Source organism: Nycticebus coucang, chromosome 21 (assembly GCF_027406575.1).
Source record: "Nycticebus coucang isolate mNycCou1 chromosome 21, mNycCou1.pri, whole genome shotgun sequence".
In the NCBI taxonomy this organism is placed as follows: domain Eukaryota; kingdom Metazoa; phylum Chordata; class Mammalia; order Primates; family Lorisidae; genus Nycticebus; species Nycticebus coucang.
Genome location: NC_069800.1, coordinates 50,797,700 through 50,823,897, shown reverse-complemented (window position 1 = coordinate 50,823,897; position 26,198 = coordinate 50,797,700). Strand labels below are relative to the sequence as shown.

Below are 26,198 nucleotides of genomic sequence, written 5' to 3'. Positions count from 1 at the left end.
ATTACAGGCACACATCACCACTCCCGGTTAACAGATTTATGTTTTAAAAGAGCCCTAGCTCCTGTGAGCAGACTAAGGGAAGGCAAGCAGGGCAGTTAGGAGGCTCTTGCAGGAAATCGAATAATGGCAGGGCAGGAAACAGTATGTTCTGGAATTATTCAAAGGGATTTACTATTGGGCTGGATACAAGGTATAAGAGAGAGACAGAAATAAGGATGACTGCAAAGGTTTTAATAAATGGAGGTCATGTGGAGGAACAGATTCGGAAGGGGAAATTGGGAATTTGGTTTGTTCTTGTCAAAGCTAAGGTGCTGTGAGCTATATAGAAATGTGAGTAGGTGGTTGGATAAATGAAGATCAGGCTGGAGATGCAAATTTAAGAGTCCTCAGTGTGTGGATGTTATTTCAAGCCATGTGATTGGAAGCGATCCCCTAGAAAATGGATGTAGAGGAAGAAGCTCTGGGACATTCCCAGGGTACAGAGGTCAGAGGAGTAAGGAACCAGCAAGTCAGAAGCAGAACCAAGAGGATTCTAGAAGTCAATTGAAAAAGCATTTTAAGAAGGGAGTCACCAGCTGCCAACTGCTGCTAAGAAAGAAGGCTGAGGACACCCAGTGTGTGCAGGCCCCCAGTATACACAGATGCACCAGGGCCTCTGCCATATACATGTCCTTATGTATGTTTTTTGGAAAGAAGAGCTCTTGCTTCAAACAACTCACAGTTTGGGGGGAGCAGCCAGCATAAGGGAAGGAAGGGCACCTGACCCAACCAGGAATCTTATCTGGAAGGCTCCTGAGCAGGAAGGCTTCCTCAGCTGAGCCTTCAGGGGCTGAGAAGAGCTCTCACCCTCTTTCTCTCTGGATTTTCAGTTCCGCCACTAGGATCCCCGAGGAGCAGCCAAGCTTGATAAGTTGAGAAGATAATAGAGGAATGACATGACCAAAGAACAGGGTGTGAGAAAAGACCCAGGAAGAAGAAAGAATGGGATAGCTACCTTTAAAAACAGTTTAAAATTCATTTCAAATTTTAATAAATTCCGCGTGGTTTGACAAGTTGGATTTCCCAAGGGAAATCTGTTGTAATGCACATGTGGCCTCAAGAGGGCTCCCTTTTCCTACAGTGCGCTGGTGGAAAGGGTGGGACAAAAAGAGGCAGCTTGTTAGAGCAGGTAGGGCAGTACCAAATTGGGCAAAGAATTTCACCCAAACTTTTACAAAGTCAGAGTGTCCCTCTCCCAATAATTTAGTTTAGCAGTCTACAGAAAAGATAAACCACAGGGTAATGTTGAGTAAATTCGTGTTGAGAATAGAGTGCTTCAATATGAACATGGTTAGTATTTAGGAGAGGTTCTCGCTCCTGTCTTTAGAGAGTATTTTATTAAGCAAGGTGGTTTGATAAAAATTTTACGATGTGAGAATAACTAACATTCATTAGGTATTTAGTGTGTTCTAAGCCTTTCAATAGTATTAACTCATGTAATCCTCACCCACCCATCTAAGGTAGATGCTACTGTTCTTCATACCACTAACTCTTTGAGGGACTTTTACAGATGAGAAATGTGCAGCTTCAAGAAATTAACAATTGGTCCAAGGTCGCACAGCTTGTGGGGGATAAAAGTGGGATCTGGGCTCAGCACCTGTAGCTCAAGTGGCTAAGGCGCCGGCCACAGACACCAGCGCTGGTGTGTTCAAATCCAGCCTGGGCCTGCCAAACAACGACAACTACAACCAAAAAATAGCCAGATGTTGTGGCAGACACCTGTGGTCCCAGCTGCTTGGGAGGCTGAGGCAAGAGAATCGCTTAAGCCCAGGAGTTGGAGGTTGCTGTGAGCGGTGATGCCACGGCACTCTACCCAGGGCGACAGCTTGAGGCTCTGTCTCAAAAAAACAAACAAAACAAAACCTGGGATATGAACACATATCTAACTTCAAAACTACCCATCCCATACACTCAACAGTTAAGTAAAAGAATTCCCGAATTTATACATGTCATTAAGAAGCAGTTTTTTTTTGCCCCACCCCTCTCCCTCCTTCCCTCTCTCTGCTTTTCCTTCCCCCATCATGACCTTAATTGTCATTAATTGTCCTCATATCAAAATTGAGTACATAGGATTAATGCTTAAGAAGCAGTTTTTTAATGTGAAGCTTACAGTGGTTTTTAACCAGGGATGAGTGTCAGATTTATCCGAAGAGCCTTGTAAAACAAGGAGACTGCCCAAGTCTTCTCCCAGGACAATCTAATTCTGTAAGTCTGGGGTGGGCCTTTGGAGTCTGTTTATGTTTTTAAGTTCTTTAGCTGACTCTTCTGTGTGCCCACCCTTGGTAGAGAACCACCATAGGCAGCTTCTACAGATGAACAGTAGACATATTTAGGTAGATGGAACAGCTTAGTAGACAGCCTGAGAACAGGCATTTAATGATAGGGGGTATTGGATGCAGGTGGCTCAAATTCCTCCAGCTTCCAGTCTGCAATGCTCTTCCCTCTTCCCTTGACAACAAAGCTGGAAAGAAATTTACGATTCTTCAAAGATCGTGGCCAGAAGAGGTAAAGCAGAATGCTCTGGGGGTATGTCAAGGTGTTCTTAGAAGAGAATTGTGCAAACAAGCTGTCAGTCGACCTGGCCAAAGTCTGAGTCCAACTCCCCAGACAATAGTCTCTATCCACTATTTGCTGCCTGTCAGCCTGGCAAATAGTGACAGTGAACTTAAGAGGCTGGGTATTTCTACGTGGTGGCAAAATGTACACACAGAAGGTCTCTAAGGTCAGGGGCTGTGAACAATGTCAGAATCAAGTCATGAGAATAGGTAATCAACTGGGAAGAAAGGAGAGAACATTTTTTTACCCATTTCTGAAATAAGAACAAAACTTTTGCAGTGACTTTTTTCTTTTTTTTGCAGTTTTTGGCTGGGACTGGGTTTGAACCCACCACCTCCGGCATATGGGTCTGGCGCTCTATTCCTTTGAGCCACAGGCGCCACCCTGCAGTGACTTTTAAGTGGCCTAAATTGTCATGGGATTTGGAAACGTCTGATAAATTTAAAGGCAGACAATAGTCTAATTTTCTCTACTGCCTGTGATGCTTGATTTTTGGTGATCACTCCCATCCCCGCCATCATACTCACACATCCCTCACGCTTCCTGCTCTTGATGGCTTTTACCTTTCCCAGAATCTCTCTACGCTCCTGTTACCTCTGGCTCAGCTGAGATTTACAGTCATTAGCACAGGCACCAACTTCTTCTCATGGAAACTAATTTGTTCTTTTTACTGGAGTTTGGTGGGAACCTGAGTGCTGGGAATCCACCCAGGACCTTTGGTCTTGACCCTGCCCTAAGAGCTTTCTGAAGTCTGGCCCCACAGGCTTTTAAGGACACTAGAGCACAAGAGAGTTTGGAAAGGGAAATTTAAAAAAAAATCATGATCCTTGAGTGTTCCTCAGAGGACCTCTTCCAACACAGCCCACAGCCCTGAGCTTAGAGGGAGAGCAAGGAGGACAGGCGGCTCTCAGTTCAGAAGGTTCTTCCAGCGCTCCTGGGGTGGAGGGAATCTGGATTGTGTGTGAGCGCTGGATTCAGATTTGCTGTATCTTCCAGACTGTTTCCAAAACTCATTTTTTTTTTCCTGAGTTCCCTCCTTTGCCTTCAAAAGCACATATGAAACTGTTCCGTTCTTTTCTCTTTAGGTCACCAGATTCCTTGATGGGGCTGGCAATGGCACTGAAGCCCCAGGTCCTGTTGGGGCATGTGAGTGGTGCTGGGGCTGAGAGTTGCCAGCCTTTACACTCTGGGGGATTTTAAATGTTCCAGGACTGGGTGTTCCCCGAGTCTTCCCCTCTCCTCCCTCTGCTGACTCCTGTGCCCCCCCTCCGCATGCAAACCCGGAGACTCAGGGTGCAGGGGAGCTCTCACCCCTGGGAAGAACAGAAGCCGAGTCCCAGGGGCTGCCTGCGCTTAGCCCTCAGCCTCCATTCTCATCTCTCCAGCCGCGGCACCGGTCAGCAGCACCGCCCGATTTGAAATACCCCTCCTTCGCGCTTTGAAGGAGGCAGGGCTGGCCAGGGGGTTATTTTGGGAGCAGCTTCTGAGATCCGATGGCCTTGTTAGGGCAACACTGACCTTTCCGTCCCGGGGGGAGGGCAGGATCGGGGAAAGGGGCGGGGCAGCGGTGGAGCCACGGACAGCCCCGCACACCGCCGCTGCCCAGAAGCGGGCCAGCCCACCAGGGGATCTTCCCCTTTGAAGCGGCTGGGACCTCCTCCACCCCCGCCACCCTTTCACTGTGCTGCTTAAAGGGATCACACGGTTTCCCCCCGGACTCCATGGAAGCCAGACGCCGGACAGTTTTCAGGGACTTGGAGTCTTCCCTTCCCGCCCCCTTCGCCATGGGCTGCCTTGCTCGGGCTGACTGAGGGGGGCTCCCGGGCATGGCTCTGACCAGCCGCCCCGGTGCTGACTCGGCTCCTGGGCTTGGTCAGCCTTCGCTGAAGTCCTGCTCCCCGCGTCCCGGGGCACAGTGCTGAGTCTGGGGGCCAGCCCGGAGGTGCCCTCTGCACCCAAGCTGGAGGACCGGGAGGCCGTCGGGGGCTACGATGAGATGAGCGGGGGCCGCTTCGACTTTGACGATGGCGGGGCATACTGCGGGGGCTGGGAGGGGGGAAAGGCCCACGGTCACGGACTCTGCACCGGCCCCAAGGGCCAGGGCGAATACTCGGGCTCCTGGAACTTTGGCTTTGAAGTGGCAGGCGTCTACACCTGGCCCAGCGGAAACACCTTCGAGGGCTACTGGAGCCAAGGCAAACGGCATGGGCTGGGCATAGAGACCAAGGGGCGCTGGCTCTACAAGGGCGAGTGGACACACGGCTTCAAGGGACGCTACGGGGTCCGCCAGAGCACCAGCAGCGGCGCCAAGTATGAGGGCACTTGGAACAACGGCCTGCAAGATGGCTATGGCACGGAGACCTACGCAGACGGAGGTGAGCCCAGCCCCGGGCCTGCGAAGTGGGGGTGGTGGGCAGGAATGGAGAGGGTGGGGAGCATTGCTGGAGGCAGGAGGGGTGAGGGGCAGTTGGCACATCCATGGACTACTGTGCGATTTGCTGTGTGGCTACCGACAAGCTGCTCTACCTTTCTGAACATCCATTTTCTTATCCTAAAGTTAAGGCCAATAAAGAGGTGATTGAGAGGATGAGCAGGCGTGCTTAATACAAGGCCTGCCATATACAGGGCCTGCATACTCAACACATGCCCAATAAAACATAACTACTGTTTGCATGTTGGAGATACAAATACCACGGAATAGGCTGTAGCTTATGCTCTGGCAGAATGCTCTAGTCTCAACTATTTTCAAGCAATAGGTCATGAAGAGTGTTCATTCATCCACCCACCCATCTACCTCCCCACGAACCTATCTACTCACCTACCCACCCATCCATTCATCCACCCACCCATCCCAGCACCTACCCACCCATCCATCTATCCACATACCTACCCACCCACCCATCCATCCACGTATCTTATTCACCATCCATTCACGCCTTCATTCATTCAATAAATATTTCTGTGGCGCCTCCTATTAGTCAGGCATTGAACAAAAGATTAGATATAGAAAGGAATAAGACACAGTCCCCGGCTTCAGTGATAGAGAGGCATGCAAACAGTTATACACATTATACCCACAGATGTAGATGCTGCGGCAGGAAGGAGCAGTTGGATTTAAGGATGTCAGGGAATGCTTTGGTGGAGGTGACACCTGAGCTTGATCTTGGTGGGAGAGTTGTATTTGTGAGGCTGGGATTGGGGAACCAACACCCCAGGGAGAGAGGTGTGCATAAAGGCTCAGAAGCATGAGAGTAATTAGTGGGTTAAGGACATGGAGAGGAGCTCTCTGTGGCAAAAGAGCCCTGTGATGTGACAGAGCAGATGTCATTGTCTCATCCATTGTGTGTAACTTTGGACATACCATTTTTCTGGGCCTCAGTTTCCTCATCCATAAAATAGGATGCTTTATAATATTGGTAGTGCTCAAAATGTGGTCATGGACAGGCCAGTTAGAAAATTCAGGGGCCACACCCAGATCTTCTGAATCAGAGTCTCTGAGTGTGGGCCTAGAAAACTGTTTTACATGCTTGTCAGGCAATTTTTTTTATGCATGTTAAGATGTAAAAAGTATGATGGCTCACACCTGTAATCCTAGCACTCTGGGAGGCCGAAGTGGGTGGATTGCCTGAGCTCAGGAGTTCAAGACCAGCCTTAGCAAGAGTGAAACCCCATCTCTAAAAAGAGCCAGGCCTTTTGGCTGGTGCCTGTAGTCCCAGCTACTTGGGAGGCTGAGGCAAGAGAATTACTTGAGCCCAAGAGTTTGAGGTTGTTATGAGCTATGACACCACAGCACTCTACCCAGGGTGACAAAATGAAACTCTGTCTAAAAAAAAAAAAAGAAGAAGAAAAGTATTGCTTTAAATTAGGGGCTAGAAAACTGTAAACCATGGACCAAACCAAGCTGGCCTGCTGCCTGTTCTGTACACTTATGAGCTGAGAGTGGTTTTACATTTTTAAATGTTTGAAGAAAATCAAAGGGAGAGCAGTATTTTGTGACACATGAAATTATACAGAACTCCCTGCATAATAGCCTCAATTTTTCCTTCTTTTGTCCCACAAATCCTAAAGTATTTACTACCCTACTCTTTATAGAAAAAAGTTTGCTGGCTCCCGCTTTAAATGGTCCTTCAGCCTCCTCTGACTCGGGATAATTCTGTGAAGTCTTCCCAATGTGTGGCATTGGAAAGAGGAGCTAACACAGATAAAAACCAGCTAATTAAAAATAATTTGGCATTTGAAGGCATGTGTAGGATATTCTATTTGTCACTACTCTTCTCTCTCTCTAACTGAGGACAGGAAGTGGGTAGTGTGGGAGTGGGCTGAGGGTGAGGCTGGGGACAAGGCAGGTGTGGCAGGAAGAGGCAGCAGCTACCTTGGGAGTGCAAGGTTTGCTGCAGCTGAGGCTCTTGGGCACACCAAGAGCAGTTGCAGGTGCAGGACAGGTTTGTATCTGAGCTCCCAATTGGTAGGTGTCTGGGTGAGGGCTTGGCCTCGAACGTGTCTGGGTGTGTTAATAAGGTGTGTCCCTACAGGTGTGGCCATTACACAGCACTGAAGGGAAGAGTGCTGAGGACAAATTCTGGCTCTGCCACTTGCTAGTTTGGGGGCTTTGAGCCATTCACTGAGCCCCTCCAATTCAGTACAGTTCATTTCACCAGATGTTTATGCTGGGTAGCGAGCTAGGCACTGGGGACACAGCAGAGAGCAAGCCCCAGTTTCTCTGCCTGTAAAATGGAAATGATCCTTGAGTGTTCACATGGCATCAGTTACCCATAGCAGGTGGTACGCTGTAGGCTCTAAAGTAAGGGGGAGGTGTGTGTGTGTGTTGGGGGTCTGGATGTGAGTCAGGGACCCATATTTCTGGGTTGAGAGGAATATGGGAAACTGTGAGCTGTTCCCCCGATATGTTTAAAAGGAGGAAAACCTTTCATTCCATTCATTCATTCACCCAACCAATATTGCTGAGCACCTGCTCTGTTCCAGGCACTATTTCATGGCAAGTTCTAAGGATGGGGGCAAGACAAGGTCCTCAAGGAACTCTCTGTTTAGTGGAGAAAATAGAAATAAATCAGGGTGGCACCTGTGGCTCAGTGAGTAGGCCGCCGGCCCCATATGCCGAGGGTGGTGGGTTCAAACCCAGCCCCGGCCAAACTGCAACAAAAAAATAGCCGGGTGTTGTGGCGGGTGCCTGTAGTCCCAGCTGCTCTGGAGGCTGAGGCAAGAGAATTGCGTAAGCCCAAGAGTTAGAGGTTGCTGTGAGCCGTGTGATGTCATGGCACTCTACCCGAGGATGGTACAGTGAGACTCTGTCTCTACAAAAAAAAAAAAAAGAAAGAAATCAGGAAAAAAACCATATGTAATGGTCTGAACAGAGGGAAGAAGGTGATGTTTTCAGAAGCAGGACGGGGAGGCCTAGAGAAGATGTAAAGACTTTCAGGCCGAAGCAATGTCGATGCAAAGGCCCTGAGGCAGGGCTGGGCCTGGCATGGTTCAGGAACAGCAAGAAGGCCAAGGTGGTAGGAACAGAGTGAGTGAAGGGTACAGGCAGGAGTGGACATTGCAATCATGGGCACGGACTGGGTAGCACAGGCTTTGTAGGCCCTGGGGTTGTCCCAGGTGTTCATAGGAACTCTCTAGGATAGGTAACCAGAATACCTGCTGCTCTGGTTTGTCAGAAGCCTGTGTCTCAGACTTCTGGATGAGGGATGGCCTCACATCCCAGGGCCCTGGAAACCTCACAGAGTCTCTCTCCCAAGCTACACATGAAGTGTAACTCTCCAAAATTAGATGTGGCCAGTGCTTTGGAAAATCTCTTTAATCAATCTGTCATCAGTCCCCTGAGGGTTTGTTAGGGATCTACCCTATGCTCTTTCCCCTCTGTATAGCACTGAGTGAACGTGGATAAATAAGACCCCGTGATTAGGAACAGCTGGGAGTCAGGTAGCCCTGCGTTATTGCTCTGGACTGACCATGTGATTTCATCTCTTTGATCCTTAATTTCCTCATCCATAAAATGGACCCATCCTAATCTCTCAGGTTTCTCATCTTAGTAAATGACAGTTGCTGTTTGTGACTATTAACTATGGTTAGTTCATCCAATACATATTTCTGGAGTGACTATGATGAAGCCAGCACTAGCTACACTGGAGGTGTAGCAATGGACAGAATGGAAGAGCGCCCTATCTTCACAGAGAATCTAACAGGAAATGGCACTGCAGGACAGTGGTGGGTGCTAGGCAGGGGCAGACGGGGGACTAAGGGAGCAAGACGTGGGCAACTTAGTTGAGAATTAGGTGTTCAAGGAGGCTTCCTGAAGTATGTGGGGTGCTGAGCTCTGAAGGTAGGTGCAAAAGTTATCAGGTGACAAGGATGGAGGGTGGTACTCCAGGTGGAGAGAAAATCCGGGTGGAGAGGTAGAAAGTCCAACACTTGCCGTCCAGCCAGGAGATAAAACTGAAACTTGCATCTTATTTTACCACCTTTTCTTGCAGTCAAATTCTACAGGTGACTCCCTACTCTAACCCAGAGAAAATAGTGGTTTTCCAACAGAGGGGATGGCGAAATCAAGTTAGCAGGTCATGACCTGCACTTTTCTTTTTTTTTTTTTTTTTTCTAGAGACAGAGTCTCACTTTATGGCCCTTGGTAGAGTGCTGTGGCCTCTCACAGCTCACAGCAACCTCCAACTCCCGGGTCTAAGCGATTCTCCTGCCTCAGCCTCCCAAGCAGCTGGGACCACAGGCACCCGCCACAACTCCCGGCTATTTTTTGGTTGCAGTTTGGCCGGGGTCAGGTTTGAACCCGCCACCCTCGGTATATGGGGCCGGCGCCCTACCCACTGAGCCACAGGCCCCGCCAACCTGCACTTTTCAAAATGAAAGAATAGAATAGAATAGCGTAGCATAGCGTAGTATAGAATAGGATAGGCTTGGCGCCCGTAGCTCAGTGGGTTAGGGTGCTGGCCACAACACCGGGGCTGGAGGGTTCGAACCTGGCCTGGGCCACCTAAAAACAACAATGACAACCGCAACAAGAAAAAAAAATAGCTGGGCATTGTGGTGGGCACATGTAGTCCCAGCTACTTGGGAGGCTGAGGCAAGAGAATCACGTAAGCCCAAGAGTTTGTGAGCTGTGAAGCCACGGTATTCTACTGAGGGTGACATAGTGAGACTCTGTCTCAAAAAAAAAAAAGAAAATAGAATAGAATAGAAAATAACAGAGTATTTCACAGAGACAAAGTATTATTTTCTTAAATGATTGTTTAATTCGGGAAGATAACCTATGTGTGTTTTCAATGTCTGTATTTATGTGTGTGCCATAATGTCCGATGTATTTCTTACCTCAGATCATGGCTGATAAAGTTTGAAAATCACTGTTCTAAGGTGACCAGGCCTGGCATCTCCTTCAAAGCTCCTGTCATTCCTACCCCCACAGACCCTCCCTGTACTGCAGGCTGTTGGAAGCTCCTTGGCACCCCTCCCCCTCCTATAGCCCTTTAGCCCTCATTCCTCCCCTGGCCATATATAGCAAAGCTAAAAATAGCTGCTGACTTAAAGGCAGGCACACAACCCAGCCCTGAAGGAGTGAGTGCTGCTAGGCCGCCTGGCCGTTCCCGAAGGGACTCCAGCACTCCCAGGGCCATTGGTGCACCTTCCTGTCTGAGATTCTTGACCTGGGGCCTTGGCCTCAAAGGCCGGTGGATGCGCTGAGACTTCAGGCAGGATGTGCACCCTGGGCACGGACTGTTTTTCTGGGAGATGTTTCATCCGATGGTCAAAGTAATCTAGTGCTCAAGTTAAGTTCCAGAACCTTAGAATAGTTTAATCATCCATTCCCCAAAATGTGCAGTGGAAAAACCAGGCCTGAGGTTGACTTTTTTCCATAAAGCCAATAATAATATCGTTAACATCTGTGGAGTGCTTACTATGTGCCAGGTGCTGTTCTTGGCACTTGATGTCTTGTGTTATTTCAACCATCACAACAATCTTACGGGAAAGTATTCTTTTTTTTTTTTTTTGGGAAAGTATTCTTATTACTCCTGTTTTACAGATGAGGAAACTGAGACAGAGATCTTACAAATATTTTGCACAAGCTCCTCTAGCTAATTAGAGGCAGCAATGGAATTTGATGATAAGTGATAATTAAATATTTTGTAGTACGAGTATGTATTTTTAATAAATGATAAATAATGATACAAAATAATCAGGACTGGCTGTGTAATTTGTGGGACCCGGTGCAAAATGAAAATGAGGGGACCCTCTTTAAAATCATTAAGAATTTCAAGACGGTCCAGCCTGAGCAAGAGTGAAGCCTCATCTCTAGTAAAAAAAATATAGAAAATGTAGTTGGGCATTGTGGCAGGCACCTGTAGTCCCAGCTACTCAGGAAGCTTGAGGTATGAGGATCTCTTGAGCCCAAGAGTTTGAGGTTGCTATGAGCTATGATGATGCAAAGTGAGAATCTGTCTTAAAAGTAATAATAATAATAACCCAAGCACAGGAACCTTCTAATTGCCAGGCTCTATTCAACTACTTAGTTCCAACGCCCATGAAGCTGGCCTTGCCAACAGTAATAACTGCATCTACCATTTACTGAGTCTTTACTGAGTGATAAACCTTACAAACATTGGATTACTTAGGTTTCTCAATAACTCTCTTATCTGCTACACTAGTGCCTTTCCAACTTTTATGATTATAACTTGACTATAACATATGTATTTCACACTGGAATTCTATACCTACACAGATCTACAGACAGGTAAAACTGAAATAAACCATCACAAAACAGTATTTCCCTTCCTACAGGCAGCTCTTGCTATCTTATCTTTTCTTCTATCTTGTGGTGAGAAGGAAATGATGCCCTGGTGCATGTAAGCGCTGACGTTTGGCGTGTGGTAGTGCTTTCATCATTGTTATTACGTGCTGAAAAGATGACACTTTTGTCTTTAACCATGGTAATTGGATCAAAAATCCAAGCTTCTGTTCTCTGGAGTCAATTTTCTTTCTCCTGTCCAAAGCTGATGACTTAAGTTCATTTTAGTCCACGGAACTAGTGATCTTGCCAGGATAGAGGACCAAGCAGCAGTTCCTGGTGTCACATTCTCTGGGTCTGGGAGATGTGTTCTTTGCAGAGAAAAGCTTGAAGGAACTTAATCTCTATATTTATTTATTTGTTTGTTTGCTTCCTCCCAAAATATCTTTTCTATTGATTTATTTGTCTATCTTTACACCAATGTTAAAATGCTGCCTTGGTTACCACAGCTTTCTATTATATTATCTTCAAATCAGATAGGACAAATCTCCAACTTTGTTCTTTTTATTCAAGACTGGATGAGTATAGGTCATTTCCATTGCCATATACATTTTAAAAATCAGCTTGTTGGTGGATAAGAAAGCCTGAGGGGATTCTTATTTAGATTGTATTAGATCTATAGACCATGTTGAGAGAATGGACATCTTAGCAGGGGTGAATCTTCCATCCCATGAACATGGTATTTATATATATATATATATATACACACACATATATATATATATCCCTATTTAGGTATTTATGACACTCAGCAATGTTTTGAAGTTTTCAATGTCTTGTACATCTTTTGTTAATTTTATCCCTAAGTATTTTTGGCTTTTTTATGATATTGCAAATGGCATTTACATTTTTATTTTTTCAGTTATTCATTTCTAGTTTGTAGAAATGCAATTGGGTTGGTTATTGTTAGAATCCTTTTTTACCTTGCTAAATTAATGTCTTAGTTCTTCTTCTTTTTTTTTTTTTCTTTTGAGACAGAGTTTAACTCTGTTGCCCTGGGTAGAGTGCCATGGCATCGTAGGTCACAGCACCCTCGAACTCTTGGGCACAAGTGATCCTCTTGCCTCAGTTTTTCATTTTTAGTAGAGACGGGATCTCGCTCTTGCTCAGGCTGGTCTTGAACTCGTGAGTTTAAGCAATCCTCCTGCCTCAGCCTCCCAGAGTGCCAGGATTACTGTTGTGCCCAGCCTAATCTCTTAGTTCTAAGTAAAGTTTTTTGTTTTTGATTTAAAAGGAGCATCATTTTTAATTTAAAATTCATTGATTGCCATTAATCAAATGTAGAGGTCCTGAGACAATCTGATATTACTAAGAGGGAGATGTGGTGCTTAAGCACTCCAGAGTAGCCAGGGCAGGGCTCAACTCCCAGCTGTGCCAGTTCTTAACCGTGTGAGCCTGGACACGCTGCGGAGCTTCTCTGAGCGTCCATTTCTTGTTTCTGTCGGGGATGTTAATATCTCCCTCAGAATGTGGGTAGTGACAATGAAATGAGATAAACATATAAAGCACTTGGCATAATGCCTGGCACATAGAAAATGCTAAAATATGTGTTCTTCTTGTATTCATACTCCAAAGGGTGAATTAATTCTGATGCCTTGAACCATAGGTGTCCTTGTCTTTGGGAGAATATTTGAACACAAAAACTGGGTTTTGGTTTGGGGGCAGTTAAGATGACAAAACTTTGATTTGCTTAGTCCTGCTAATATGGATGGAATCCACGCCAGGCAGGATTCCATTTCCAATGTAGAATCAGCATAATTTAACCCCATCTTGAAAATCTCATGTCCCAGTTCACAGCCGGGGGTCAGCGTGACAGCCAGCTGAGCTGCTGTCTCGTCAGCTTCTTGGCATGATCCAGAGACCCCAGGGGAGCAGAGCAGACCCTCAGCAAGGCAGGAAAGCAGACATAATTAGTCTTTCCTCTCTGTGGCCTTGTTTTCAGTGATTCACGTGTCCAGTTGGCCAAATCTCCGCAGACATGCCCCTCTCCAAGGCCAAACCTTTGGGATCCATTGAGCTTGCTTGTTTCCAGGGCCTACTAATTCCATGCCCCCAGCAGCTGTTCCCGGGACCAGGCCCTGCCAGTCACACCCTTGTGAGGAATGTTGAGTCTCATTTTCTGAGGGCCCTGGCTGATGAGGGTGGAGTGCAGGGTGCGGGGGACAAGGATGTTTCCTGCTGTGTATGAGAGGGCTGTCCTGGTTCTCTCTTATCCCTTTCCCAAACCAGAGGTAGGGAGGTAGGTGGCTGGGTCTGGTCTTCTCACTTGCTATGTAACTTCCACTCCCCTTTCTGCTTACGGGGGAAGTTGAAGAGTGAAGACTGGCACAGAATCAGGCATGGCAGACACCACAGAGCAATCCAGGGCCTGTAGGACCTTCAGAACTGCTCCCCTCCAGGCCACCGTGAGCACCCCGTGCCTAGAGTTGTGCTGGTTGACTATCATTATGGCCAGTATGGAGTGGGGGCCACACACCAAGAGCCAAGGGCTCTATCCAACTCGGTTGGCATGTATCGTGTTTCTATTGCTTTTATTTTTAATTAAATTGGAATCCTTTCTGGATACCTTCTTATCAAAGTGATCAAATTTAACATCATCAGTGACCAAACTGACAGCATATACCTGTGATGGGTTGTGCAGAGAAGAACACAACATCATTTATGTAATATTCCTGCCGGGAGGCTGGGGCAGAGGGTAGTTCATGCAGGGCCTCATGGGCCATTGGAAGATTTGGGCTTTTATGCTGAGAAAAATAGGAACCATAAAAGTGACAGGATCTGAATCCTTTAGCTACTATATTAAGAAAAGACTGTGTGGAGCCAGGGTTAAGGGGAGGCAGTGTTGTGAGTTAGTGAGTTTATTGCAATAACACGGGTAGAAAGGATGGTGGCTGAGACCATCGTCTTGTAGCAGCCCAGGTGGTGAGCTGTGGTACTCTGAAGGAAGAGCTGCTGGGTTTTGTGGGGAGGAGTGAGAGAAAGAAGACTCAAGGTGGTCCCCAGGCATTAACATGAACTGAGATGGGGTGAGAGTTGTTAGAGAAACTCGGGAGTTCAGTGTTGGACACTGGGTGAGAGAGGCCTATTAGATAAGCCGTGGGCATGTGGGTTGTGGATGGGCCTGTGCATAGGAGGGGTGGGCCTCCTTTTGAACCCAGGCTCTCTGCACATGGCCCCTTCTCCTCTTGCACACTTAATTGCTTCTGGTTTCCCAGGCTCTCAGGAGTGCTGAGCTGACCCAGGGCCCAGCAAAGGGGGGCCACAAGCCTCAGGCCTCAGGCTGTCAGCACCCAGGGGATGTCACCTGGCTAATCCTCTGCTTCTTGTACGAGCTGTGGGGCACCATCCAGCGCAGCAGCCTCTGGGGGTGGGAGTGGGGGACCCCTGCAGGCGAAGGGACTTGTCATCCACCCACTGCAACTGGACTCTGCCCCCAGGAGCTGATCCCAAATGCTGGTGCTTTTGGTTATCTGCTGTTGATCCCAGGAAACCAGAGACTGTGGAAATTTGATGGACAGCAGCATTTGGAACCCATGGGAAGAGACTTTGCTGCCAGCTTTGCAGGCAAGCCAGAGAGCAAGGCCTGGGATTGCTAAGGGGAAAATGTAATGCAACCTAAATGCTCACCAAAGGGACTTAAGTTGATTCATGAGACCACGTGATAAAGTACAAAAGTCATTTTAAAAGACAGAGGTAGACCCACCTATACATACATGGAAAGGAATCTAGGCATTTTATTTTATTTTATTTATTTATTTTTTTGTAGAGACAGAGTCTCACTTTATGGCCCTCGGTAGAGTGCCATGGCATCACATAGCTCACAGCAACCTCCAACTCCTGGGCTTAAGCGATTCTCTTGCCTCAGCCTCCCGAGTAGCTGGGACTACAGGCGCCTGCCACAACACCCAGCTATTTGAATCTAGGCATTTTAAATGAACAAAATCCATTTGACAAATAATTATTGAGTGCCTAATACATGCTAGGTAGTGTTCTACGAGATGGAGGTAGCGGTAGCATGGAGAACAGCGAACTTTTTCATCTCTATGGATGTGCTCATAAATGAATAGGAAAAGGTATGGATGGACCTAAATTGTTAACAGAGGTCACCTCTAGGAAGACGACAGTACAGAGATCCTTTATTTTATGTATTCCTCTGTAAAAGCATAATGACTTTTATAATTTTTAAAAAGTACTGCCTTCTTAACACACAAACAATATTTACATGTACACACAATAAGAAGCCTTCAGGATGCAAAAGGGCTCGAGAAGGGGTTAAGCAGAGTTCTCCAGAATCTAGCCTCAGAATCCCATTTGGTCCTCCTTTTCTCCTCCCCACTCGGGGGTATTCAGCTCTTCAAGGCAAGGCAGGGTTGAAAGAGCAATTGAGGCAAGAGATCTGTTTTTAGTCCCAGCTGAACTACCGCTTGGCTGTGTGGCCTTGGCTAGGTCCCTCTACCTCTCTCAAACTAAGCCTTATATAATGAAGGAGCAGGAAGGATCCCATTTACCCCTGAATGTGAGACAGTTTTCCAGTTTTCTTTCATATGCAATACTAGTTAATTGGCTGTGGCTGTCTAAAGAGGTGGTGAGGCCATATGGGGATTCAGCATCAAGATCAATTAGCAATGTCTGCTGTGGACATAGGGTGGGGAAAATGTGGTGAGCTGTCCACATAGTGACAGATTACTGATTGCCTATGGCTAGATGGTCTTAAGCTCCACTTGAGCTGTGACCTCCTCAGGACTGAGATATTGTCTCTTACCAGAGTTGAAGTTGTCTATGACTGTGTTGACATTGCAGATATCAGGGATCTGACAGTTCGTGTTAAATATAGGGTACCAGTGCCAGCTCCTATGGATCATGAGAGCCCCTTGTTAAATTTTCAGGAATTTTGCAAACTAACTGTTCAACTATTCATAGCTTGACCAGCTGTGGTGGGAGGATTTACGTAAAAGAAATTGGCTAGTGCTTCAGATCAAGGTTGGCTGCTTGGTTTTTCCTGAAAAGCTAGTATTCCTCTGAAAATTGTGTTAATATGAAATGCCCTCTTTCCTTCTCACGGAAATTTAGGGTGATGAATTATCTCAGTTTGCTTAGAACTGTCCTGGTAGTTCAGGAGGAGATAGAAATCCCACATCTTGGGAAACCCTTCAGTCTCAGGCAAACTGGGATGACTGGTCACCCCACAGTCTTTTTCCTTGAAGCGAAGGGAGCCAACATTTTGTTGAGAGTCTGAAATCTCTGCTAGACAACCCATGTAATACTCGCAGCAACCATATAAGGTAAACTTGCTATGCTCACTTTACTGAGAGGAGACGGACTCAGACAGAACTTGTCCAGGGCTGGGTGCTCGTTAATTCATTTGACAGGGTCTGCTGAATGCCCTCGACATGTTAAATCATTGCATTGAGTTTGGGGAAGGCTGTGGTGATCAAGGCAGACTGGGTCCCTGTCCTCAGGAGCCTGCATTCGAACAGCAGAGACCTGAGTCAAACAGATGCCCAATTACACAGTGAGAACTCATGGGAAGGGAAGGTGGAAAGAGTAGATCAGATAACAGGGGAACTGGCCTGGTCTGGTAATTGGAGAAGTTTCCCTTGAGGAAGTGACATCTGAGCTGAGATCTGCAGGATGGATAGGGGTTAACCTGGTGACAGGGAGACTACAAGGTGGGGAGGCAGAAGGGACAGCAGATGCAAATGCTTAGAGATAGGCCAAGCATGTCATGTTCCAGAAAAGTCCTGAGCACAGAGATGGAAGAGGAGTGCGGTCAGCAAGGCTGGGGAGGTTGGCATGGCCCAGATCATGAGGGCTTTGGGAGGTCACAGTGAGGAGTTTGCACTTCATCCTTCTGATAAATTCTGGGGTACAGCCTGAAACACTCTTCAAGACCAAGGGCCTTAATCCCCCAAATACCAGGGGTGTCACTGCTGGCTGTTCCTAGCTGGGCACTGTCCTCCCTTGAAAGGGGTTGTCCCAGCCCTTGCCAATGACTCTTCACTATAGGAATATAAAGACCTGGCCCCCTTGCTTCAGTTTTGGGCAACCCAGAAGGGTTATTCCAGCTCAAGAGATTCCCTTGGGATCAGTTGGAGATTCTGTTGCAGATGTTCAACTTCTGCCACTGCCAACTCCTGCTTCCTTCCATACAGGGGTTCTTCCCAAGAGCTCTATCTCCAAAATCACCCACAGGCAGCCTCAGTCTCAGACTCTCTCCCTTAGGGATCCTTGTCTCAGATAATCCTCAGGCACTGGGAAACTACTCCAGGGTCTTAAGACGGGGGAGTAGCCTGTTGAGATCTACATCTTATAAAGAAGGTGACTTTGGCAGCAACTAAGGCTCAACAGAAGTGGGGTGCAGGGGGGATACCACTACCTCGTCAGCCAGGGAAGACGAGGATGGCTTGGACTAGATGGATGGGGTAGAGATCAAGAGAAGTGGAAAAGTTAAAGGGATAGTTAGAGTCAGGTTTGTTTCCAAAGCCCAGGCAATTTCCACTGTTCTTTGCTGCCCCCTACACTGTCTCAGCCATGACTTATTTTCTCTGGGATTCTGGGTCCACAGACTTTTTCAAGGCAGACTGGAACCAACCTAGGATGAGTCCCCTATGCTCAGGAACATCTGTATAACATCTGTGAACAGGCAAACCTGTTCATCACGATGTGTGTTTCTAATCTACCCGGTCTGATCTTGGCGTGCTTGGACAAGAGCTGCTGATCCTGGACTGTGGTGCTCACTCCACATCTGCTACCTTCCGTCTTACACCCTGTGTGAAATCTGTTAACGATATTTCCCTGGGGCTGCTGACAGATCCATCTCATGCTAACATCTGATACTATGTGGGAGGACTTGAAGAATGACCGGGAATGGCTGGTAGTTAAATAGACAAGATGTAGACAAGAGAGCTGCCCTAGAAGTATGAAGTGACAAATATCCCAAGTAATGAGTGTTTGGAGGAAGTAAGGTGACTCTGAAACTCAGCTTCAAAGGATGTGGGAAGACAAACCTGGGGAGATGAGTCAGAACCAGGTCACAAAGGGGCTGGACTATCCGGACATCCACAGGCAAGGGAGATCCTTGGAGAGAAGCAAGTCCTATTTCCTTTCTTTCCACCTTTGTTCAGTTCCCCATGTCTTAATCCATCTTCAGCAGAACCTGAAACTGGATAGTTAATAAGAAATGAAATTTATTTTTACAGTTCTGGAGGCTGGGACGTCCAAGGTTAAAGGGATGCATCTGCTGAGGGCCTTCTTGCTGGTGGGACTCTCTTCCTCTTCTAAGAAAGCTCACCAGTCTCACCCCATGATAACCCATGAACCCATTAATTCATGAATAGATCAACCTATTCATGAGAACAGAGCCCTCATGTCCCAATCACCTCTCAATACTGCTACATTGGAGATTAAATTTCAACATGAGGTTGGGGGTGGGCAAATATTTAAACCATAGCACCCAGGGACACTGATGTTCCAACCTCAGATAATTTCCTGGAAATAAGAAGGTGTCACTGGGGGCTAGGATGGGGTTCCCAGTGTCCATTCTGTATTTGGAGGCAGAATCCCTTGGGCTGGCCCATGTGTCTCTTTTCTGTCTCAAAGTGGATTCTGGATCTCCAAGCCTTTCCTTGGAGTCTTAGTCTGTTTGGGGTTGCTATAAAGCAGTGTTTTTCAACCTTTTTGATCTCCCGGCACATTTAAATTATGTTGATTTTTTAAAAAAAGAATAAAGGAAAAGGATACACTTACTGTGCTTTGAACTTCTTTTGAAAATAATTTAATTAATGATCTTTAAAATTTTTCATGGTACATCTCAGATGCTCTCTTGGCACACCAGTTGAAAATCATTGCTATAAAAGAATGCCCAAGGTATAAAGGTACTTTATAAAAAAAAAATATTTATTTGGCTCACGATTCTGACAGCTAGAAATTTCAAGATTGGACATCTGCCTCTCTCCGGTGAGGACCTCAGGCTACTTCCACTCATGGCAGAAGGCAGAAGGGGAGCTGGATGTGCAGAGATGAGAGAGGGAGAGAGAGAGACTTTTCTTAACAATCAACTCTAGGGAACTAATGAAGGGAGAATCCACTCACACTCTGAGGGACAGAGCATTCATCGCTTCATTCGAGATCCACCACCATGATCCAGAAACCTTGTAATTAGCCCCAACACTGAGGAGGAAATTTCAAAATGAGATTTGGAAGGGGCAAACATCCAAACTATAGCACTTGGGTTTCTAAAACAGTCATGATCTTTTCAGAGCTGCGGTTTGGGTGAGGACTTCTGAACCTTTAACTTGTAAGGAATGTTCTCAGATTCTTCAAGGTATAAGCACTTGTCAAAGCATGTGGCTGGGACTGCCAACAACTGCCACACTGTGTCACCATGAGAAAGTCATGAAATTCTTTTTTTTTTTTTTTTGTAGAGACAGAGTCTCACTGTACCGTCCTCGGGTAGAGTGCCATGGCGTCACACGGCTCACAGCAACCTCTTAACCCTTGGGCTTACGCGATTCTCTTGCCTCAGCCTCCCGAGCAGCTGGGACTACAGGCGCCCGCCACAACGCCCGGCTATTTTTTGGTTGCAGTTTGGCCGGGGCTGGGTTTGAACCCGCCACCCTCGGCATATGGGGCCGGCGCCCTACTCACTGAGCCACAGGCGCTGCCCAAAAGTCATGAAATTCTTAGTTTCAGTTTTTCTAACTGTAAAATCAGAATGATACTTGTATCTGTTAAGATACTTTTTTGCGGGCGGCGCCTGTGGCTCAGTTGGTGGGGCGCTGGCCCCATATACGGAGGGTGGTGGGTTCAAACCCGGCCCCGGCCAAACTGCAACCAAAGAATGGCCGGGCGTTGTGGCGGGCACCTGTAGTCCCAGCTGCTTGGGGTGTGAGGCAAGAGAATCGCTTGAGCCCAGGAGTTGGAGGTTGCTGTGAGCTGTGTGAGGCCACGGCACTCTGCCGAGGGCCATAAGGTGAGACTCTGTCTCTACAAAAAAAAAAAAAAAAGACAAAAAAAAGATACTTTTTTGCCTGCAGGTAACAGAAATGACTTAAACTAGTACTTTTCAAGAGAAATATATTGCGAATGACATATGTAATTTTAAATTTTCTAGTGGCCAAATTTATAAAGGTGAAATTAATTTTAATAATATATACATATTTTATTTATCCTATTATCCAAAATGTCACTTCTGTGTGTAACCAATATATTATTATTAATGACATATTTTACATTATTTTTGTAAAAATTCTTTGAAATTCAATGCTCCTCAATTTCCACATGTGCCTAGTGGTTACCATATTGGACAGCACAGACTTAAACAATAAAGATATTTAGGATCTCACATAAACAAGAACCCAGAGATAGAGCAGTTCTAGGATTCGTTAATTCAGAGGCTTAACAGTGTGAACAAGGACCCAGGTTCCTGCCACCTTTTTGCTCTGCCATCCACAGAATGTCAGCTTTGTTTTCAACTTACTCTCTTCTTGGCCCCATGGTGGCTGCCACAGCTCCAGGCATCACCTCCAGATGCATCAACATCCAGCAGCAGAAGGTGTATTTCTCTACATGTATCTCTTTCTGAAAACAAAAATCTCTTTTCTGCCTCCCCTGCTTCCCCATCCAGCTGAATTTCTCTCAGTCTCCATGTCAGATTTCATCCCATACTCCTGGTTAAATCAATCATAGGCAAAGAGGATAGACATGAAAGTCTGGCTTAAAGCAGACTTGGAGACAGGCTTAGCTTTTTCAAATCTGTGAAGTAGGACTAGACACTAGAAAAAAACTGTTCTATTAGCAAAGTAGAGAAGTGCTATTGTGCCAAGTGGGTTGCATGGAACACAAATCTCGGTGGATGCTCTACAAAATGTTTCTTCTGATTAACATCTGCACTTGGACATTCATGGTACTCATGAGCATATTAAGGGTTCTGATAAGTCCCACAATAAGGAAACCTTTTACTTTATTAAACTTTGTATTTCCCAAACTTTCTTGACGTCAGAACTATTGTGTTTTCTTCTCCCATGAAAACCCAAGTTTTGAGAAACACTCTTTTGAAGATCTTGGCTTAATGAACAGTAGTTTGTAGAGCAGGGATTGTTTTCCAGAGGCTATGGATCCCTTTGTTGACCCCTTTGGGTTGGAACTGAATGACCTGCACAAACATGTTGGACAAATTTCTGCAGACAGGGCAAAGGCAGAGTATCTAGTGTCTCAGACCACAATCACCATTTCCATGAAAAAAAAAAAAAAGTATAGTTTCCTCCAGGCTAAACTCATCTGAACCTCAAATTCGCACCCCATGGGAAAGTCTCACATATGATCACATGCCAAGGCCATTGGCATAGAGCCATTTTCTTATTTTCCTTGCCTTAGTCCATCTAGTGGCTTCCTTCCTGAGATAGACAGACCTCTTTGTCAAAGCAAATGTATTCAGACTGATGTTAAAAATCACAGTAGAAGCCCTTACTGTTGGTACCTGATGTCATCAACACCGATAGTAAGTTGGTTAACTGAATGGGTCAGTAGAAGCAGAGAAACATTAAAAAAGATACATATGGCTCCGCAGCTGTAGCTCAAGCGGCTAAGGTGCCAGCCACATACACCAGAGCTGGCGGGTTCAAATCCAGCCTGGGCCTGCCAATCAACAATGAAAACTGCAACCAAAAAATAGCTGGGCATTGTGGTGGGCACCTGTAATCCCAGCTACTTGGGGGGCTGAGGCAAGAGAATTGCTTAAACCCAGGAGCTGGAGGTTGCCGTGAGCTGTGTTGCCATGGCACTACCCAGGGCGACGGCTTGAGGCTCTGTCTCAAAATAAATAAATAAATAAATAAACAAACAAACAAATAAGATACATATATTATGCTTTTAAATTTAAATCACATATGTATATAATGTAAAATCATTCAACCTTTCTTTTTCTTTTCTTTTTTTTTTGAGACAGAGCCTCAAGCTGTCACACAACTAAAGTAAACAAATTGGGGAATGGTCTTAGGCACAGAAGCATGAGGGCTTGCGAGGGAATAGCCTACCAACCCGGAGTGTCTATGTGCTAAGGACAATGGGTGGCGCCTGTGGCTCAGTGAGTAGGGCGCCGACCCCATATACCGAGGGTGGCGGGTTCAAACCCAGCCCTGGCTGAACTGCAACCAAAAAATAGCTGGGCGTTGTGGCGGGCGCCTGTAGTCCCAGCTGCTCGGGAGGCTGAGGCAGGAGAATCGCTGAAGCCCAAAAGCTAGAGGTTGCTGTGAGTCCTGTGACATCATGGCACTCTACTGAAGGCGGTAAAGTGAGACTCTGTCTCTACAAAAAAAAAAAAAAAAAGAAGGTTTTGTAGAGGAACGGACGAGGAAGTGGCTGATTGGAGGTCAGTGGAGAGGTTTTACAGCTCCTAACCCCGGGAGCACATTAGAATAACCTGGGACGCCTTAAAAAACTTGAACACACAGATCAATTAAGTTACGATCTTTGGCCAGGAAGGTGGATCTTGTGCTGTAGATATGGTTTCCCAAAACTATTCTGTCGTGCGTGTTTAGGAATGTGCAGGCAGATGAACAGAAGCTAACATTTTCTTCCTCCCAAGAACTGAAGCTCTGAGGGCTTCTCACTGAGTCAGAGATGTGCCCAAACCAGGAAGATCTGGGTGTCTCAGAGCCCAGACATGCTTTCTTACAAGCAACTTGACCTAGGCAGAAGATTGGAGCTGGTCTTACTTTCTGTCTTTGAATTCTGTCTTCCCTGGGACCTTTTCATCTTTCTAGTTAAGCCTTTCTGGGCCAGTTTCTCTGAGCAAAGACTCTGACCTGCCACAAAGCTAGCCTTTATTGAGCGCTTGCTGTGTGCCAGGCACTGGCACGTATAGTTTATCTAATCATCAACCAATCCTCCTCACTCCCTGCCACTCAGAACCTGAAGCATGACCTCTCATTTGGACCATTGCTGTGGCTGCCATATGTTTATTTTTGTGAATGGTTAATTAAATTTAGTCTATTCCTGGCATTAAACTCCAAGCCCCTTGCAGGCAGTGACCGTGTCTACTTAGTTTACCACTGTATCCCCAGCACCTGGCATGATGAATGTGTGGTCTGCATTAAATACCTGTCAAATCCAAAGGAATGAGTGATAACCAGATAAAGTAGGCATCACCGTCTCCATTTTACAGAAGGGCACACTGAGGCTCGGTAGGCTTAAATAATTGATGCATGTTTTAGCACTAACTCAGTGTCAGGGTTAAAATCCATGTTATTCTATACCAAACCAGAGCAACTGCAGGAACAAGGCTATATTCAGATTTTACTGAATTCAGGAGCCTTGTCTGAGGGACAGGACTGTATTTACCTTTGTTACAGTCATCACTAGCCTTTTTCATGTACTCCACTAAATCCCAGGGTTCGAGGTGCTCAGTCTAGACTTGAACACCCCTGGCAGTCACTGCCATCCACTTATTAAGCACCTATTGCATGCTGAGTTATGAAGAGAAAGAAGATGTTTCTGCCCCTCAAAGGACATGCAGGAAAAGATAGCTGTGAATTCATCAGATGTTTACTGAAGGCACCCTCGGGCCTGAGAACTGTGCTCCATGCTAGGATCATAATGAGAATAAACTAGATACGACTCCTTCCTTCTCAGAAGCCGACGACAGGTAGAGAAGGCTTACGATAAGCAAAGGATCAAAATAATTTTACAAGTGCACTAGGGGAAGTGCTGGGAAGAAGGGTGGCGTGATAGCATGTGTCTGTTTCTAGCAGTACTCAGCACAGGGCTCGAGAAAGCTTCCTTGTTTAAGTCACAATTAAGCTGCACCTTGAACTATAATACAAGTTGGCCAGGGGAAGGGGGAGAAGAGCAAAGCGGAAAGCACGTGCAAAGTCCCTGTGGTGGGAAGGCCAGTGTGACTAGAGAGCAGTTCAAGGTGAGGCGGGGGAGGTGGCAGGGGCAGCCCAGGCGGCTTTGTGGTCTGCCAAGGATCTTGGTCCTTGCCCTGAGGACGATGGGAAGCCCTCCAGGGTTTCCAAAGCCCAGGGAGGGGGGCAGCCCAAAGTGTATCAATGTCCGCCTTCTGCAGACAGCCCCTCTGTGGGGTCCTTCTCTCCTTCTGTGATGTGTTCTTCCTGTTCCCAGGGATAACTGTCCTGTCTTAGAGAGAGTCAGGCTGGGGATGGCCCCAGCAGTTGGCTTTTCCCCCTTCCCAGGGCCCTGTCACTCCCAGCCTCCCTTGGGTGTCTGTGCCTCTTGCCACTTGCTTGTAAGTTTCCTAATATAGCCTGGCCGTTTCCTCCCCAACTGGTAGCCAAGAGCGGCTCTCCTGTTGCAATCTCAGTTTTTTTCTGAGCTTAAAGGGACCACATCAGTCCATTTCGTGCCAATTTTAAGCTAAAGGTAGGTTGGCTGATTTAATTTCACGAACTTGTCCAACCCAGAGATTAGATGTCTTCTCTCTTTCCCCGAGTTTTCCATCTTCTCTGCTCTATTCTTGTTCACTTTCCCCTTTCCTCTTTTTTTCTTTGGAGAAGTGGTGGAAGGAGCATAGCTAGACAGGAGGGATGTGAGTTTTGGTGTTGGCATATTTATTAGCCATCATCTTACACGAATCCCTTGTCCTTGCTAAGGTTTTGAGAAAAACCTTAGTTTTTTTTCATCTATAAAACAGTGTGATAAAACATCTTTCCAGTTATTTTCACAGAGCAGTTTTCCAATGGATAAAGAAGAAAGAATAAACTGATACAGAATGTGTGCAGTTCATTCGCTCATTCATACAACAAATATTTATTGAGTACCGATTTTGTACTGTTGTAGATATTAAGGTGAACAACAACAAAAAAAGAGTAACGAATCCCTGCCTTAATGGAACTTGCATGCCAGTAAGGGAGATGGTCAGTAAACAGAAGAAAAAGCAAAGGATATATTATAGTAGATATGTTATGAGGAAAAATAAAGCAAAGAAGGGAGATATAAAACCCTGGCAGGGACTTTAATTTTAAATAGCGTGGTCAGGTAAGGCTTTCCTAAGAAAGTGGCATTTTCTTCTTTTTTTTTTGAGACAGAGCCTTGAGCTGTCGCTCTGGGTAGAGTACCGTGGCATCACAGCTCACAGCAACCTCCAACTCTTGGGCTCAAGCGATTCTCCTGCCTCCGCCTCCCAAGCTGGGACTACAAATGCCTACCACAATGCCCGGCTGTTGTTTGGTTGCAGCCATCATTGTTGTTTGGTGGGCCCAGGCTGGATTCAAACCCACCAGCTCAGGTGTATGTGGCTGGCGCCTTAGCTGCTTGAGCCACAGGCTCCGAGCCAGAAAGTGGCATTTTAAAGGGTTGAAGATGGTGCAGGGTGAAAGGTGGCCGTGAGCCATGCAAATATCTGGAGTGAGAGGATTCCAGGCAGAGGGAATAGCATTTGCAAAGGTCCTGAAGGAGGACCATGGCTAGTGTGTGGGAGGAACAGCCTTTGTGGCTAGAATAGAGTGAGGGAGAGGAGAGAATGGGAACAGGAGTGGTGGGGATGAGGTCAAGCAGGGCCTTGTGGGCCATTAAGGACTTCAGCTGTTCATCTGAGGGAGAAGAGTCAGTGCAATGTCATAATCTAACTCGGTACATTCAAACAGAACTCCCTGATTGGACACACCTCTATCTTTGTTTTGTGAGTGTGTTTTGGCTTTTTTAATGTTTGGTTTCACATGGTCTTAGTGTCACCAGTGGCGCTCGGCCTGGAGTGCCTCATATTTGTTCTTTGACACTCAACTGCCCCTGCACACTCTGAACCTAATGTCACCTCCATGGGACCTCTGGCATTCAC

The 26,198-nt window shown here is 46.4% G+C and overlaps 1 protein-coding gene across 1 annotated transcript in view; it reads left to right on the top strand.

Moving 5' to 3' along the window:
* The first annotated feature begins 4,173 nt into the window (after positions 1 to 4,173).
* Positions 4,174 to 26,198, top strand: part of JPH2 (junctophilin 2) — a 77,652-nt gene continuing 55,627 nt past the window's right edge. The window contains exon 1 of the mRNA XM_053574646.1: positions 4,174 to 4,970. Coding sequence (XP_053430621.1) covers positions 4,592 to 4,970 — 379 coding nt within the window. The 5' untranslated portion in view covers positions 4,174 to 4,591. The remainder of the gene's footprint in view (positions 4,971 to 26,198) is intronic.